This window comes from Mytilus galloprovincialis, chromosome 6, assembly GCF_965363235.1.
Source record: "Mytilus galloprovincialis chromosome 6, xbMytGall1.hap1.1, whole genome shotgun sequence".
In the NCBI taxonomy this organism is placed as follows: domain Eukaryota; kingdom Metazoa; phylum Mollusca; class Bivalvia; order Mytilida; family Mytilidae; genus Mytilus; species Mytilus galloprovincialis.
In genome coordinates this window covers 42,525,699-42,540,403 of record NC_134843.1, presented here as the reverse complement: position 1 = coordinate 42,540,403, position 14,705 = coordinate 42,525,699, and the positions used below count along the sequence as shown (strand labels likewise).

At 30.6% G+C, this 14,705-nt stretch overlaps 1 protein-coding gene across 1 annotated transcript in view; it reads right to left on the bottom strand.

Moving 5' to 3' along the window:
- Window positions 1-651: 651 nt before the first annotated feature.
- LOC143078596 (tonsoku-like protein) overlaps window positions 652-14,705 on the bottom strand; it is a 157,090-nt gene continuing 143,036 nt past the window's right edge. Inside the window, exons 21-26 of the mRNA XM_076253452.1 lie at window positions 10,224-10,373; window positions 8,945-9,102; window positions 8,042-8,213; window positions 2,795-2,967; window positions 2,240-2,313; window positions 652-1,196 (exon numbers count right to left, since the gene is read on the bottom strand). Of these exons, the coding sequence (XP_076109567.1) occupies window positions 845-1,196; window positions 2,240-2,313; window positions 2,795-2,967; window positions 8,042-8,213; window positions 8,945-9,102; window positions 10,224-10,373 (1,079 nt within the window). The 3' untranslated portion in view covers window positions 652-844. The remainder of the gene's footprint in view (window positions 1,197-2,239; window positions 2,314-2,794; window positions 2,968-8,041; window positions 8,214-8,944; window positions 9,103-10,223; window positions 10,374-14,705) is intronic.

The following is a 14,705-nucleotide window of genomic DNA, read 5'->3' as shown; positions in this document are numbered from 1 at the left end:
TTCAAGGAATGAAACAAACATTTACAACATTTTCATGTGCTTATCGTCTAGAGAACCTTAAATTGTAAGATATTTTCTCAATTTATGGTTTGAAAATAAAGATGTTTCTTGTGAATATGAAATCTAGAATTGAATCATTATTTTTGTAATTTATTTTATCCATCTCTTTACCTTTTTTCTCTTTTGCAATTGATTTGACATTAGTTCATCTTGTCAATCTCCAACATTTACAAAACTTAGAAATTAACAAGTTTTAGCTTTCTTAAAAGCTGTGGACTGCTTTGCTCTATCCAAGCAAATACACGTGTATTGATAATTGCTCTATCCAAGCAAATACACGTGTATTGATAATTGATATTTCAACATTGAATTTCAGTGTGCAATATATGCATAATAAAACAACATGAATTAATGACAGTTGATCGGAACTGATATACACATAGTTAATTTTCCGGCTTTTAAAGACTTATCCTGAACGAGAAAAGTCTGTAATTCTTTATGTCATTTAAACCAATGGCTGTTGCTGATTCTCAGCTGCATCATAAAGTAACCAATCAGTGATCAGTAATTATTTCAAGATGGCGTGTATGTCTACTGAAACAAAAAGCTCTGCACCGTGATGTGCAGCAAAAACAAACACATAAACAAGAGTTTAATAAATTGCACATTTACTAATATGTAAAAAAATAATCATCATACTATACAAATTACAAAATAACACATGCAATAACAATATAAAAGTTACACTATGATATAATTTGTCTAAATCAATAACATGTATGATACATCTTCTAAGATATATATAGTTTATAAAACAACTTTATAGTTTATATTAACAAATAAATTAAGTACTAGATACACTCAATCTAACCAAGGAACTGCTAATTTGAATTTGTGCTGAATCTTTCCAATGTTCTGACCAAATCTGGGATAAACTTTCAACATCAACTTTATCCAAATTTTTACATGTAAAACTAATAAATTTAAGAGAATGGTCAGACATTAATTTGTCACTAATGGCATCTAGTAACATGGTATCCAATGGTGATATGATGCCACAACCTTCTGCCGTAATCTTTTCCAAGTGTGTATTGTTTGTCGAGGCCACTTCTAATACTCGTGTTACAACACTATTGTCTAGTTTTGGATTTTCTGAGAGATTCAGCGAGGTGAGACTTTTACCAGCTATTGGAATGCTGAAAAATGAAAATAAATTTCAATATCAAAATAAAACTCATTTAAAATATATGGGAAAAAAACAAATCAATTACCAAAATTTACAGAAGTCTATTATGACTAAGTGAGAGGATAATATTTCGTTCCATTTCTGTTTAACCTGTAAATTGTTTAGCATGCATACATTATCACAGGACATCAAATATGAAATAACATATAATAATTTCTCTTATATGTACCGGTACTTGTGTCTGGTTCATGGCTTTTTCATACTTGTGCTTATTCCTTTTTTTTTTAAAAACTTATAGTGTAACCTGCCTAAACAGTCACAGGTCTGAGTATTCAAACATCCTGCTTTAACCGACACATTTTCATGGTCACAAAATATGCCTATCATTGCAGAAAAAACCTAAGTATTTCGACAACCTGCTTAATCCCACATTGCTTTCTCCTCCTCCCTCAGTGCATCAGATAACACAGTTTACACTGTACTTTAATTTGTACCTTTCTATTCTTTTGTTTTAGGTAATTTTATATCTTATTTCGGTTTATAGCTGCTTCATTTTTCTATGTATTTGAATACAAGATTGATTTACTAGGATTACAAGTTTTCCTGCTAAATGTTGATGGATTTCTCTGTATACTACACCTACTTCACCAAAAAATACTGGCCTCCATTAAGAGGCCACCAAAAGCACTGAATTTGTCATTGAACATCCCCAATCAATCTTGTATGGTAAACAATCCCTAATTCATTCTTCATCTGCTATTGTGTTGGTTCTTTCGTTCATCAATGTGTATTTGTATATGGACTTGCAGATTATCGTTGGTCATCTCAACAAGATGGATTTTCCAAAATGAGAAAAATAATTGAGTTGAGATTACCAATGATAATCTGTTTATCACCATTTCACCTATGAAGATGCTGCTAATTTCATTGACAACGGCATGAGCACCGTTAGTTTCTAACAATATGTTTTCAATTCACTCTACTGTGGTGAAAAGGGAAATTATCAGTCAGTAAGATCAAAGGAAAATTTCAGTTTCTATTTTTGGCACTAACCTGACAAGGAAGTCTGTATGGTCTGTAGACAAGTGACATCCAGATAGATTTAAATCTTGGAGGCTACATTTATCCTGTAACAGAAATATAATTATTAAATTGAAACAGCAGCCTGAATAAATGAGATGTAATGATTTGCAATAAAGAATTTATAAATGATTTATTAAACAATAACGAATTCTTTGGCACCTAACTTAACTAATGCATATGAACTGCAGTGGCAAATTTAAGAGAAAGGGAACAGTGGAAACCCAGTCCAACACCTCCCTAAAGGCAATGAGAAAAAAAAAGATTGAATACTAGTACATGTATATATTTTTCATTTATTAACTTAATAAGTGTCTCCTCCTTTTCTTCCTACTGAATCACTGTATTCTAATTTGCATATCAGATTTTTAATCTGTTTTTTTTTCTTTATATGTAAAAGGACTGTGTACATGTATATACTAAGAATATATGTAAAGTCCTAGAAAATACTTTGATTGAAATTATGGCAAAACAAATGCAGCATGGATTATCTCCCCTATACCAGTATAAATAAAACAAATTGCTTACCTTGGACAAAAAGTTCTGTATATGTAACAAGAAATAAGATTGTGGTGCAGATGTTAGTGTGCTGCCGATGTTTAATGACCACATGGTTGCAGGATTGATGGTCTTTAACAATAATTCTATACCCAGCATACCAAATTGGTTATGAGAGACATCCAAATTCTGTAACTGACAATCTGAAAAAAATAAATATCTCATACATATTCATGTTTTAACTTAAAATGTGTACTACCTACAACACACATCAAAAGCATGAAAATTTGACAATATTCTGCCTTAAAATAATAGCAGGAAACAATTAAGGTGGTACCTAACACTACAGGGAGATAACTCTGTAAAATCAGCTAAACACTTAAATTACGTTGCGTTAAAGGAATATTAAGCTTCTCAATGATCAAAATAAGTGTTTGTCAAACTGCTATATAACCAGTGGAATTTTTCTAATAAACGGTTGGTTCAAAATTTTTGAAATTTTTATATTTTTATCAAAGGGTCAGATTGAATACTTCCTCAAAGTTTTATGAAAATTAAACAAGCCAAATTAATTTTAGTGTAGGTGTTGGGTACCACCTTAATGACTTTTAAAATTTCTTTTTCACTTCACAATTACTTTGCCTTTATACTTTGTGTTTATTAATGTTTTTTTAAGAAAATAATCTCTTGATAGTAATGTGTGTTCATAAACTTTATAAAGAAACCAGGTGCTCCACAGGGTGCAGCTTTATACGACCGCAGAGGTCGAACCCTGAACAGTTGGGGCAAGTATGGACAAAACATTCAAGCGTGATACAGCTCTGAATTTGGATTGTGATCAAATTTTTGACATTAAATGTTTTTTTTTTACACAAAACAAATGTCAAGATTTTACAAATCAATTAAAGATTTCTTCTTCAAACTTTTTAAATCTAAAATTAAATAGTTGACACAGCATAGGTTTCTGACACAGAATGAATGTGGTCTAATGAACTTAAAAGTTTGTTTTTGCCTTTGAGCAATTCACTATGCTGTTGAATATTAATCCTCTCAAAAAAATGTTTGAAGAAATTTTCTTTTTATTTATGAAATCTGAAATGAGAAAAATTTAAACCCCCCCATTTTTTCACATGCCTGTTTCCCTTTTTCCAAAACTGATATCAATTCAAATTTCTAATGGAGTTTGCAACAATAACTACTCTTTTAAATACATCATAAAATATTAAAATGTAAAATAAAGTGCTTGTTATCACTGAATGGTAAAGATTGGTTGGTAGTAAAAGTAAATATACATTGTTTATTGTATAAAACAATAAAAAAAACTTCATCAGAAACATTTTATATTGGCAAATTTCCAATGAAGTTATTAACATAAAGTTATTGGCAAATAAAAATAGAAAATGACATCATAGTCATGTCTGGCAAATGTCCAACATACATTATCTAAAAACATTTTAGATAAGATCAGGAAAAAAAGCTTCATCAGCAACATTTTATATTGGCAAATTTCAAATGAAGTTATTTACATAAAGTTATTGGCAAATAAAAATAGAAAATGACATCATAGTCATGTCTGGCAAATTTCCAAAATATATTATCAACTACTATTCTATACAAAGAAAGATAACTCCAATTGAAAATTAATTGCTTTTGCACAATATTGTGCAATTAGATATTTCTTGCTATTGTGCAATACTGTGCAATTGAAAATTTCTTGCTATTGCACAATACTTGATATGGAATCCTGATTTGGACCAACTTGAAAACTGGGCCCATAATCAAAAATCAAAGTACATATTTAGATAAAGCATATCAAATAAGCCCAAGAATTTAATTTTTGTTAAAATCAAACTTAGTTTAATTTTGGACCCTTTGGACCTTAATGTAGACCAATTTGAAAACTGGACCAAAAATTAAGAATCTACATACACAGTTAGATTTGGCATATCAAAGAACCCATTTATTCAATTTTTGATGAAATCAAACAAAGTTTAATTTTGGACCCCCATTTGGACAAACTTGAAAACTAGGCCAATAATTAAAAATCTAAGTACATTTTAAAATTCAGCATATCAAAGAACCCCAAGGATTCATTTTTTGTTAAAATCAAACTAAGTTTAATTTTGGACCCTTTGGACCTTAATGTAGACCAATTTGAAAACGGGACCAAAAATTAAGAATCTACATACATAGTTAGATTCGGCATATCAAAGAACCCCAATTATTCAATTTTTGATGAAATCACACAAAGTTCAATTTTGGACCCTTTGGGCCCCTTATTCCTAAACTGTTAGGACCAAAACTCCCAAAATCATTACCAACCTTCCTTTTATGGGCATAAACCTGGTGTTTAAATTTCATAGATTTCTATTTACTTATACTAAAGTTATGGTGCAAAAACCAAAAATAATGCTTATTTGGGCCCCTTTTTGGCCCCTAATTCATAAACTGTTGTGACCTCAACTCCAAAAATCAATCCCAACCTTCCTTTTGTGGTCATAAACCTTGTGTAAAAATTTCATTGATTTCTATTTACTTATACTAAAGTTATTGTGGGAAAACCAAGAATAATGCTTATTTGGGCCCTTTTTTGGCCCTCAATTCCTAAACTGTTAGAACCAAACCTCCCAAAATCAATCCCAACCTTCCTTTTGTGGTCATAAACCTTGTGTCAAAATTTCATAGATTTCTATTCACTTAAACTAAAGTTATAGTGCGAAAACCAAGAAAATGCTTATTTGGGCCCTTTTTGGCCCCTTATTCCTAAAATGTTGGGACCAAAACTCCCAAAATCAATCCCGACCTTCCTTTTGTGGTCATAAACCTTGTGTTAAAATTTCATTGATTTCTATTCACTTTTACTAAAGTTAGAGTGCGAAAACTAAAAGTATTCGGACGACGACGCCAACGTGATAGCAATATACGACCAAAAAATTAAAATTTTTGCGGTCGTATAAAAAATTGAACCCAATTTTTTTAATCACATCCCCCTTTCCCTTATTCCAAAACTAATCTCAATCAAAATTTCTAATGGAGTTTGCAACAATAACTACTCATTTAAATACATCATAAAATATTAAGATGTAAAAAAACTGCTTGTTATCACTGAATGGTAAAGATTATTTTAATTTATCAGTTGGTAGTAAAAAGTGAATATACATTGTATATTGTATATAACAAAGATTTAAGTTGATTCTGGACAAAGAAAGATAACTCCAATTAAAAAAAATCTTGCTATTGCACAATATTTTGCAATTAGATATTTCTTGCTTACTATTCTGGACAAAGAAAGATAACTCTAATTAAAAAAAATTTGCTATTTCACAATATTGTGCAATTAGATATTTCTTGCCATTGCGCAATACTGTGCAATTGAAAAGACTTGCTATTGCACAATACTTAATATAATAATTTTAGATCCTGATTTGGACCAACTTGAAAACTGGGCCCATAATAAAAAATCTAAGTACATTTTTGGATTCAGCATATCAAAGAACTCCAAGATTTCAATTTTTGTTAAAATCAGACTAAGTTTAATTTTGGACCCTTTGGACTTTAGTGTAGACCAATTTGAAAACAGGACCAAAAATGAAGAATCTACATACACAGTTAGATTTGGTATATCAAAGAACCCCATTTATTCAATTTTTGATGAAATCAAACAAAGTTTAATTATGGACCCCGATTTGGACCAACTTGAAAACTGGGCCAATAATCAAGAATCTAAGTACATTTTTAGATTCAGCATATCAAAGAACCTAACTGATTCATTTTTTGTCAAAATCAAACTAAGTTTAATTTTGGACCCTTTGGACCTTAATGTAGACCAATTTGAAAACGGGACCAAAAGTTAAGAATCTACATACACAGTCATGACAGTTAGATTCGGCATATCAAAGAACCCCAATTATTCAATTTTGATGAAATCAAACAAAGTTTAATTTTGGACCCTTTGGACCCCTTATTCTGTTGGGACCAAAACTCCCAAAATCAATACCAACCTTCCTTTTATGGTCATAAACCTTGTGTTTAAATTTCATAGATTTCTATTTACTTATACTAACGTTATGGTGCGAAAACCAAGAAAAATGCTTATTTGGGTCCCTTTTTGGCCCCCAATTCCTAAACTGTTGGGACCTAAACTCCCAAAATCAATACCAACCTTCCTTTTGTAGTCATAACATTGTGTTTAAATTTCATTGATTTCTATTTACTTAAACTAAAGTTATTGTGCGAAAACCAAGAATAATGCTTATTTGGGCCCTTTTTTGGCCCCTAATTCCTAAACTGTTGAAACCAAAACTCCCAAAATCAATCCCAACCGTTCTTTTGTGGTCATAAACCTTGTGTCAAAATTTCATAGATTTCTATTAACTTAAACTAAAGTTATAGTGCGAAAACCAAGAAAATGCTTATTTGGGCCCTTTTTGGCCCCTAATTCCTAAAATGTTGGGACCAAAACTCCCAAAATCAATACCAACCTTCCTTTTGTGGTCATAAACCTTGTGTTAAAATTTCATAGATTTCCATTCACTTTTACTAAAGTTAGAGTGCGAAAACTAAAAGTATTCGGACGACGACGACGACGACGACAACGCAGACGACGACGCCAACGTGATAGCAATATACGATGAAAATTTTTCAAATTTTGTGGTCGTATAAAAATGTACATTGCCTATATATTTGAGTCAAAACTCTTATTAAATATATATTTCAAAATGTTATCATGATGAGCATTTGTAAAAAGTTTCAATTTGATTTGACCTCAACTTTGTGTTAAACTTCCATATGGTCAAGATACAGTAAAATTTTGTATACAACTTTGGCTGATTGAACTATAATTTATTGTCTGAAATAGTATCGAATGAATTCTTTTAAAATACTGCAAACATTTGTAGAGACCCCATTAAAGTTAAAAAAAAATGTCTTAAAATGATCAAATATCCAAATCCCAACCCATAGATTTGGAAATAGTTGGGATAGTCTCAACCAATCAAATATTCATTCAGCTATCAAATTTATCATATATCTTACAATCAAAATTCATGATATGACTGATCAAAAACCTTCAAACCAATTTTTGTAGTTTATTTATTGTTTTTAAAAATTATGAACAACCATTTTTTTTTTAATTTCTTGAAAACTATGTAACTGCTTAAAAAAAAAATTTGCTTACAATTTATGTTGAAAGTTTCTTTCAGATTAGTTTAACAACCAAGCAATTGAGTAGAAGAGCATGAAGATTATCTAAAACAAAATCTTATATTGTTAACTTACTCAGTAAACTCTCCATCAGGCTAATTCTGTGTTGCTGGAACAATTTAGCAGTAAAATCACAAGAGGATAAAGACAATGTATTCAGCATAGGTAGGTGTGTCACTATACTAGCCAGTGATTGGCAGCTGGAATCTCCCATAGAATTGTAACTCAAATTCAACTCCATTAAATTCTGAAATAAAAAATATTTAGTTTAAATAAATATACAAGAATGATAAACACAGCATCATGCAAGTCATTAAAGTAAATATGTGCTGAACTTGTTATAAAATACATTTCTTCCCCTGTTTTATGATTATCATTTATGAGTAAAATCCACTGATACAGTTCTTTACAATTAGAAGTAGTAGTTTGGTTGTAATAAATTGAACTTAGAAATTTTCCATCCCTACAAGTTTCTGCATTCAGTAAACTTTTCTGTGAATTGCTAAAACTAAGGAAGCACTCCTACTCAATTCAATGGATCTGAGATATCATAAGGATAATTTAAATTAAGGAATTTATCTACCTTAAGTTTGAATGTTACAACTGCTATTTTTTTAAACCATCAATTAACTATGAAGTTTAGTTTTCATCAAATGTCCATGAGTAAATGAAGTATCATTCTATCCATTAAAGTGATTGTCAAGATTGAGAAAAAAGAGTGGATCATGAGGCATAACTGACATAAACATTCCTCTTGAGGTACCTAGCTACTTATTCAATTTTTGAAGATTTCTGTTATAAATTCCATAAGCAGACAGCTAAACATAAATTCATTGACAATAGTTATCCACTTTCCTCTTATACTGAAACAACAAACATTAACTAATGCAACTGAGCCATAAGATATATTGTTCTCTAAATGTACATCATTTCCAAGGTGTTTTCTTTTGTTGATTTAGCTCTCATAATCCCTCCTACCTTTAAAACAGGTGTTTCACAGTTCTGTAAAAAATCTGCCAAGGACTTTAATCCTACTGCTGTTATTTCATTGCATTTAAAGTTCAGAACACTCAAATTTGGTAAGGTATTACAGACTTTCAGGAAACTGTCCAATCCGTTGTCTCCCATTCTGTTTCCTGCAAAATTTCAAATAGATATAAGAAGATGTGGTATGAGTGCCAACGAGACAACTCTCCATCCAAGTCACAATTAATAAAAGTAAACCATTATAGGTCAAAAACTGAATATTGTTTCAATGACCGGCTACCAGAAATGAAACAAAAGTTATTTTTTCTAGCAATGTTTACAATTTTATTTCAAATGAAAACTCCATCTTTGTTTTTGTTTGTTGATTAAAGACGAAGGTCAATTCTAATAGTTTTGCATCAGTACAATTACTTAATACTAATGATTTTATTACTGAAATAACTAGCAAGCAAGTTGACATAACTGTTGACTTACAATTACAAACTGTACTTTGAGACTTGAAAGTAAGCTACAGCTCAAAAGACCCAAGTTTGCGAATTTCATTTGTGAAAAATTTACTTCGAAATTGGAAGAATTTAGAACTAAATATATTTAGTGGCAAACTGTGTCAAAGTATGTAAGTTGATGCTGTTACATAACAACAGTATATATATTTCAAAAACAGTTTACAAGCACAAATTTTGATGCAACTTTCTTAAGTAAGAAATGGTTTAATTATATGGTTCATTTTTTTTTTAAACCTTTCATAAATAGTCTCGACACAAAGCATCAAAGCTAAACACATGGCATACACTTGTCTATTGTTGATCATCAGATATTAATCTCCTTATTTATTTGGTTTGATTTGGGTTGGATTCCTTTCGCATCTATAATAACCCCTCACAAATCATTTATTCATACTAACTGGAATGTTCTTTTGATCAAACCTGATCTATGCTGCTACATATATTCCTAAGTGAGAGTAAGATTTTCATAAATAAGTAGATATGTCAATGTTTTATCATTTCATCATGGGTGCCACATGTGGACCAGGATCTGCTTTACCTTCCTGAGCACCTGTTATCACCTCAAGTTTTTGGTGGGGTTCGTGTTGCTTAATCTTAAGTTTTCTATGTTGTGGTTTGTGTACTATTGTTTTTTTTTTTTTAACTATATGTTGTCAGATTATTTTATATTTATGAGTTTAAAAATCCCTCTGGTATCTTTCACCACTCTTTTAAGTAAGAAATCCCATCACAAGAGATTGTAAACTAAAATTTAAACTACTTGCCTGGTAAGCAGAGTACTTTGAGTGTATTCTGACATTGCAATGCTCTAAAAACTGTCTGTATCTGTAGAGGTCGTAGGCCGAGGTCAGATATCACTAGTTTTGATGTAGAGTCACATGACTGCAGTATTGTCTTAATATTTCTGTAGCAAACTGTAAAAAATATAATACATTTAAATATCAGCACAAAATTAAGCTAAACGCTCTCTTATTAATATACAATGTACCCCAATATTGCTTGTTTCTTTCATCAAACAATGATGAAGCAGACGACAGAAAGGATGTACATAGATGGATGATTTTACCAGTTAAGAGAATCATAAATGGATTATTCAAACAAAGTTTGGTAGAAGTTGGTCTCTCACATGATATTTGAAATGTTTTTTTGTTGTTGCCAAAATTTCTTTTCTTTACAGTGGCATGCCATTTTTTAAGGTAGAAAAGTAACATATTGGCATCATGTTCTTTAGGATCTCTTAAGTTCCATCTAAATCCAGGCATCTGCATTGCTTTTCCATGGCCAGTCATAATATAAATGAATTTGTAGGTAATTTTTCATCTTCAGACAAATGGAGTTTTGCTTTTAGACAAAGGAATTGTCTTCATTTAAATTCAACTGGATATACATTAGAACCTTAGGTAAAGAACTTTATAAAAATAAAAATAAAAATAACTTTTTATGTCTTGTGGTGTGGATTGGTTGAAAAAAGATGAACTTTTACAATATACTCTTTATGATAGAATATGTATTAAACTCCCATTTTTGGATAATGCACATATCGATAGTAAACTGATAAAATACATATTAAAATCACTTAGTTATTATATGTGTGTTAACATCTGATTAAAATTTTCATGGTTTACATTCTTCACACTTGCAATGTTTTTTGTTCTGATTTTCACCTGAAGTATACCAACGTTGTGCACGATGTTCCTACAACAGGACATTACACCACCATGACGTCAAAGAGAGTTTTCAGAAACTTTTGACGTACATTTATTCAATTTGTAAGCTTCATTTGCTTTATTTATGTAGTTGGTTGATTCTAAATCTGTCTCTATTAATTTTGTGATGTCTATTTACCATGAATTTGTGGAAATTGATTTAAAAATGTTTACCCTTAATTCAACTTAAAATGTTGAATTATCATAAGTAATGAACTTGAAGGAAGGAAAAATGGGACAGAAGTATACGGTTTTTAATAAATTAATTAAAACAAAACTTTAATCGCAGGCTGCTAAAATTTCATGGTGCATATCATCTGTCATTGTAAATTTTTCATATCTTGATTCAACCCTAATACAAATATATCCGACACTCTGCAAGTAAATAAAAAGATATTTACCCTTGATTAATTTGAATTGAATTGTATTAAGAATTTGCTTAACACATCATTTGTCGAAATACAACCTTTAAATAAAATAACTATAACCCGATCTTGAAAAATATTTTCCCAGTCATTTGCAGTTGCTTGCTTCAGTTTTCTAACGTTTAATGTACATTTTAAAATGTATTTATCTTCTCCTGAATCGTCCTTATAATACAGGGTTGTATTAATTCAACGAATTTGTTTCTGTCGCTGTTTCCGATAAGACTTTTAGTTACCGCCGTTTCATGCACAACATGCACCGTTTTTTTTCCGACAGCCATCAATGTTTTGTTTTTTAAATTTCACCACACGATTCGTTTTAATTATCAGCAATATACTATGGAACAAATTTTGAACATGTAACGTCGAAAAATAAAGCGTTTTTCGGATTTTTCGACGTTTGGACAAAATGGCTACCATTTTGTAATGTTTCGTAGCATTTTATTCCTGTAAGACCCAAACATGCACTTAATAAAAAAAGAATCTAGACTTTATGTTCTTTTTGTGTATCTAACTTTTGTTTTGGTAAACTATAAATTACTTATTTAAATATTAGGTTAAAAATCCGCATTAATTGCTTTGACAAATGAAATATCAACTTGGACAAAATGGCTACCGCTTGAAAAAACGACTATGTAGAGATGGTTTTATAGAATCTACAATTTTTGAACTCACGAACAATGAGGCAAATGTTTGTTCTTTCGGTAAATGTTATAATTATCTCACAATTTTTAGACATTTTTAGCTATGTCTACTTATAAAACTACCTTTCAGCCGTTGAGACAATGAAAAACGTCATTGGACATTTTTTTATTCTAGCTTAATATGCAGCTACCGGTTCAAATGAAATTCGACAAAAGAAAGGCTTTAATTTAACCGAGAAATGACACACCATGTTGCTTCTGCCAAGTTTCGGGAAGATCAGAGAATAAGAAATAGAATCACTATATATAAGAGATAAAACAGTTGTTTACAAATCTAACGTTGGACATCCATTTTTTTCACATAGCTTTGTTGTATTAATCCTCAAATATACTAGATATTACTAAGCATATGACCAAGAGCTATAAGAACATAAAGGAAAACATATACTGAATTAGTTTTTATAGTGGTTTGAGTTTGTTAATATTTTATTTTGTTTTGCGGAGGCAATTTCGAAGATTCTGTTTTAAATCCTAGGGGTTGTAGGAACAGCGTGCGAGACGTTACTACATAACCTAAGACTTTAATAACTAATCATTCAAAGTTTATATAATGTGAATGTATTTAATCTTTTGTCAACACTCCTTGACAAAGACCTTTTAGATCAAAATATTTGAAAGTCATTTTCTTTCTTTTAGCTTTCATTGTTTGTACCTATGACTTTTTATTACTGGTATTAATTTAAACTATAGGTACAGTATGCCATTTAGCAAAGCTCACAAAATGATACTGAAAATTAAGAAGGTTTATACTTAGATAAATATTCTCACATACTGTAAAACTGACCTAAAAGTTGTATAAATTATTATCAGAATAGACAGAAATGTTTGCACAATAATAGTTTCTTGATAACCGAGTAAAAATATCTCAGATTTAGATAAAAAAAGAATTTAAATATATGCAAACTACACAGACAAATGTTTAAGAACATTTGGAGCTTTGTACTACAAACAAGACAAAATGTTTACTTTTGTTATTTTATTTCTTATGAGTGGGATGTCAAGTGGTTTCCTTTTGGATAGTAAGAATTCTTCTTCTCTCATAGGCAAACCAACATATCTGACGGTTTCAGAATACTATGGGGACAAAAATCAAATGCATAGTGAATTGGAAAAAGTGCAAGACACATTAAACCAACAACATGAATCATACCGCCAGCAACAAGAGAAGACAATGAACTTATTAACCAACCAGTTACAACAAAAGTTTGACCTTATTGAAAAAATGCTTGCAGCACAGATGTCCAACAATGAAACCCTGATCATTGAAGCACTGGAGAAAAAGAATCAAGAACTGGAAAATAAGTATAACACAATTCAGGGAAAGCTGACAGCTAAGGAACGCATGTACAATGAAATAGCCGAAAATAATACCAAACTACAGGAAGCTATTGTGACCCAGGAAAAGAAGACTGCAAATCTGCAACAAGACCTGCTGAAGGTTCAGACAAAGTATGATGCTGAAATTGATATTGCTGTTAATAAAACTATTGCTCTTGGACTAAAAATTACACAACTTGAACAACTTCAAAGCATCAAGCAATTGCAAACTCTCCAAACACTACAAGGACAAGTACAAACATTTGATTCCAGAATAAATTTACTGACCAGCCATGAACAGGCAAGGAACCAAGACTTTCTAGCTTTATATAATCTGACTACATTATCAAAGCATGAACTGGAGAATAAGATGAATAAACAATATAAAGCCATTGAAAAGAATTTAAGTAATCTGACATCTGAGTCCAGGAATGAAAATAAAAAACTAGCAAACCATACCATGAAAGAAATGGACAAAATGGGAAGATACCACAACTCATCTTTCTCCCTTTTTCAGCAAAATCTGGAGAAAGAATTACAAAAAGGTAAAGTGCTATACAAATTTTTGAAATCTCAGCAAAATAAGAAACTATTGTTATCCTTGCCAGATTGTCCATCCCTTTTTTATACTATATAAAATTAGATTAAAAGAAATGCCGTTGTGATTGTTCCATTTTTAGTTTTCCACAATAAAATATCTGAAAAGTTACTGTTTAAAGTCTTCACTGTATTATCTTATGTCTAATAGTAAAAGCTGAAGAAATATTTGTTTGATTATGAATTTTTTAAGCATGCCTAAGAATCTGGTAAAAGGATGCTTCTCAATAAGGATGCATGCAATATCATTATATATTCTTAAACATGCAAACACTTCATAAAAATCATTACAAAAAATCCCTGAACTTTATTATCAACCCCAGATGTTTTACAATAAAAATTTTTAATACATCAACTTATATTTGATTTCATAATTATACTTAAACATACTTGTGTAAGCAATGACACAACACATATTTGTCAATGCTAGGTCTTGATATCATCCAATTACATATAAAGTATAAAATGTAGACAGTAGACATTTTGCAGGACAATAT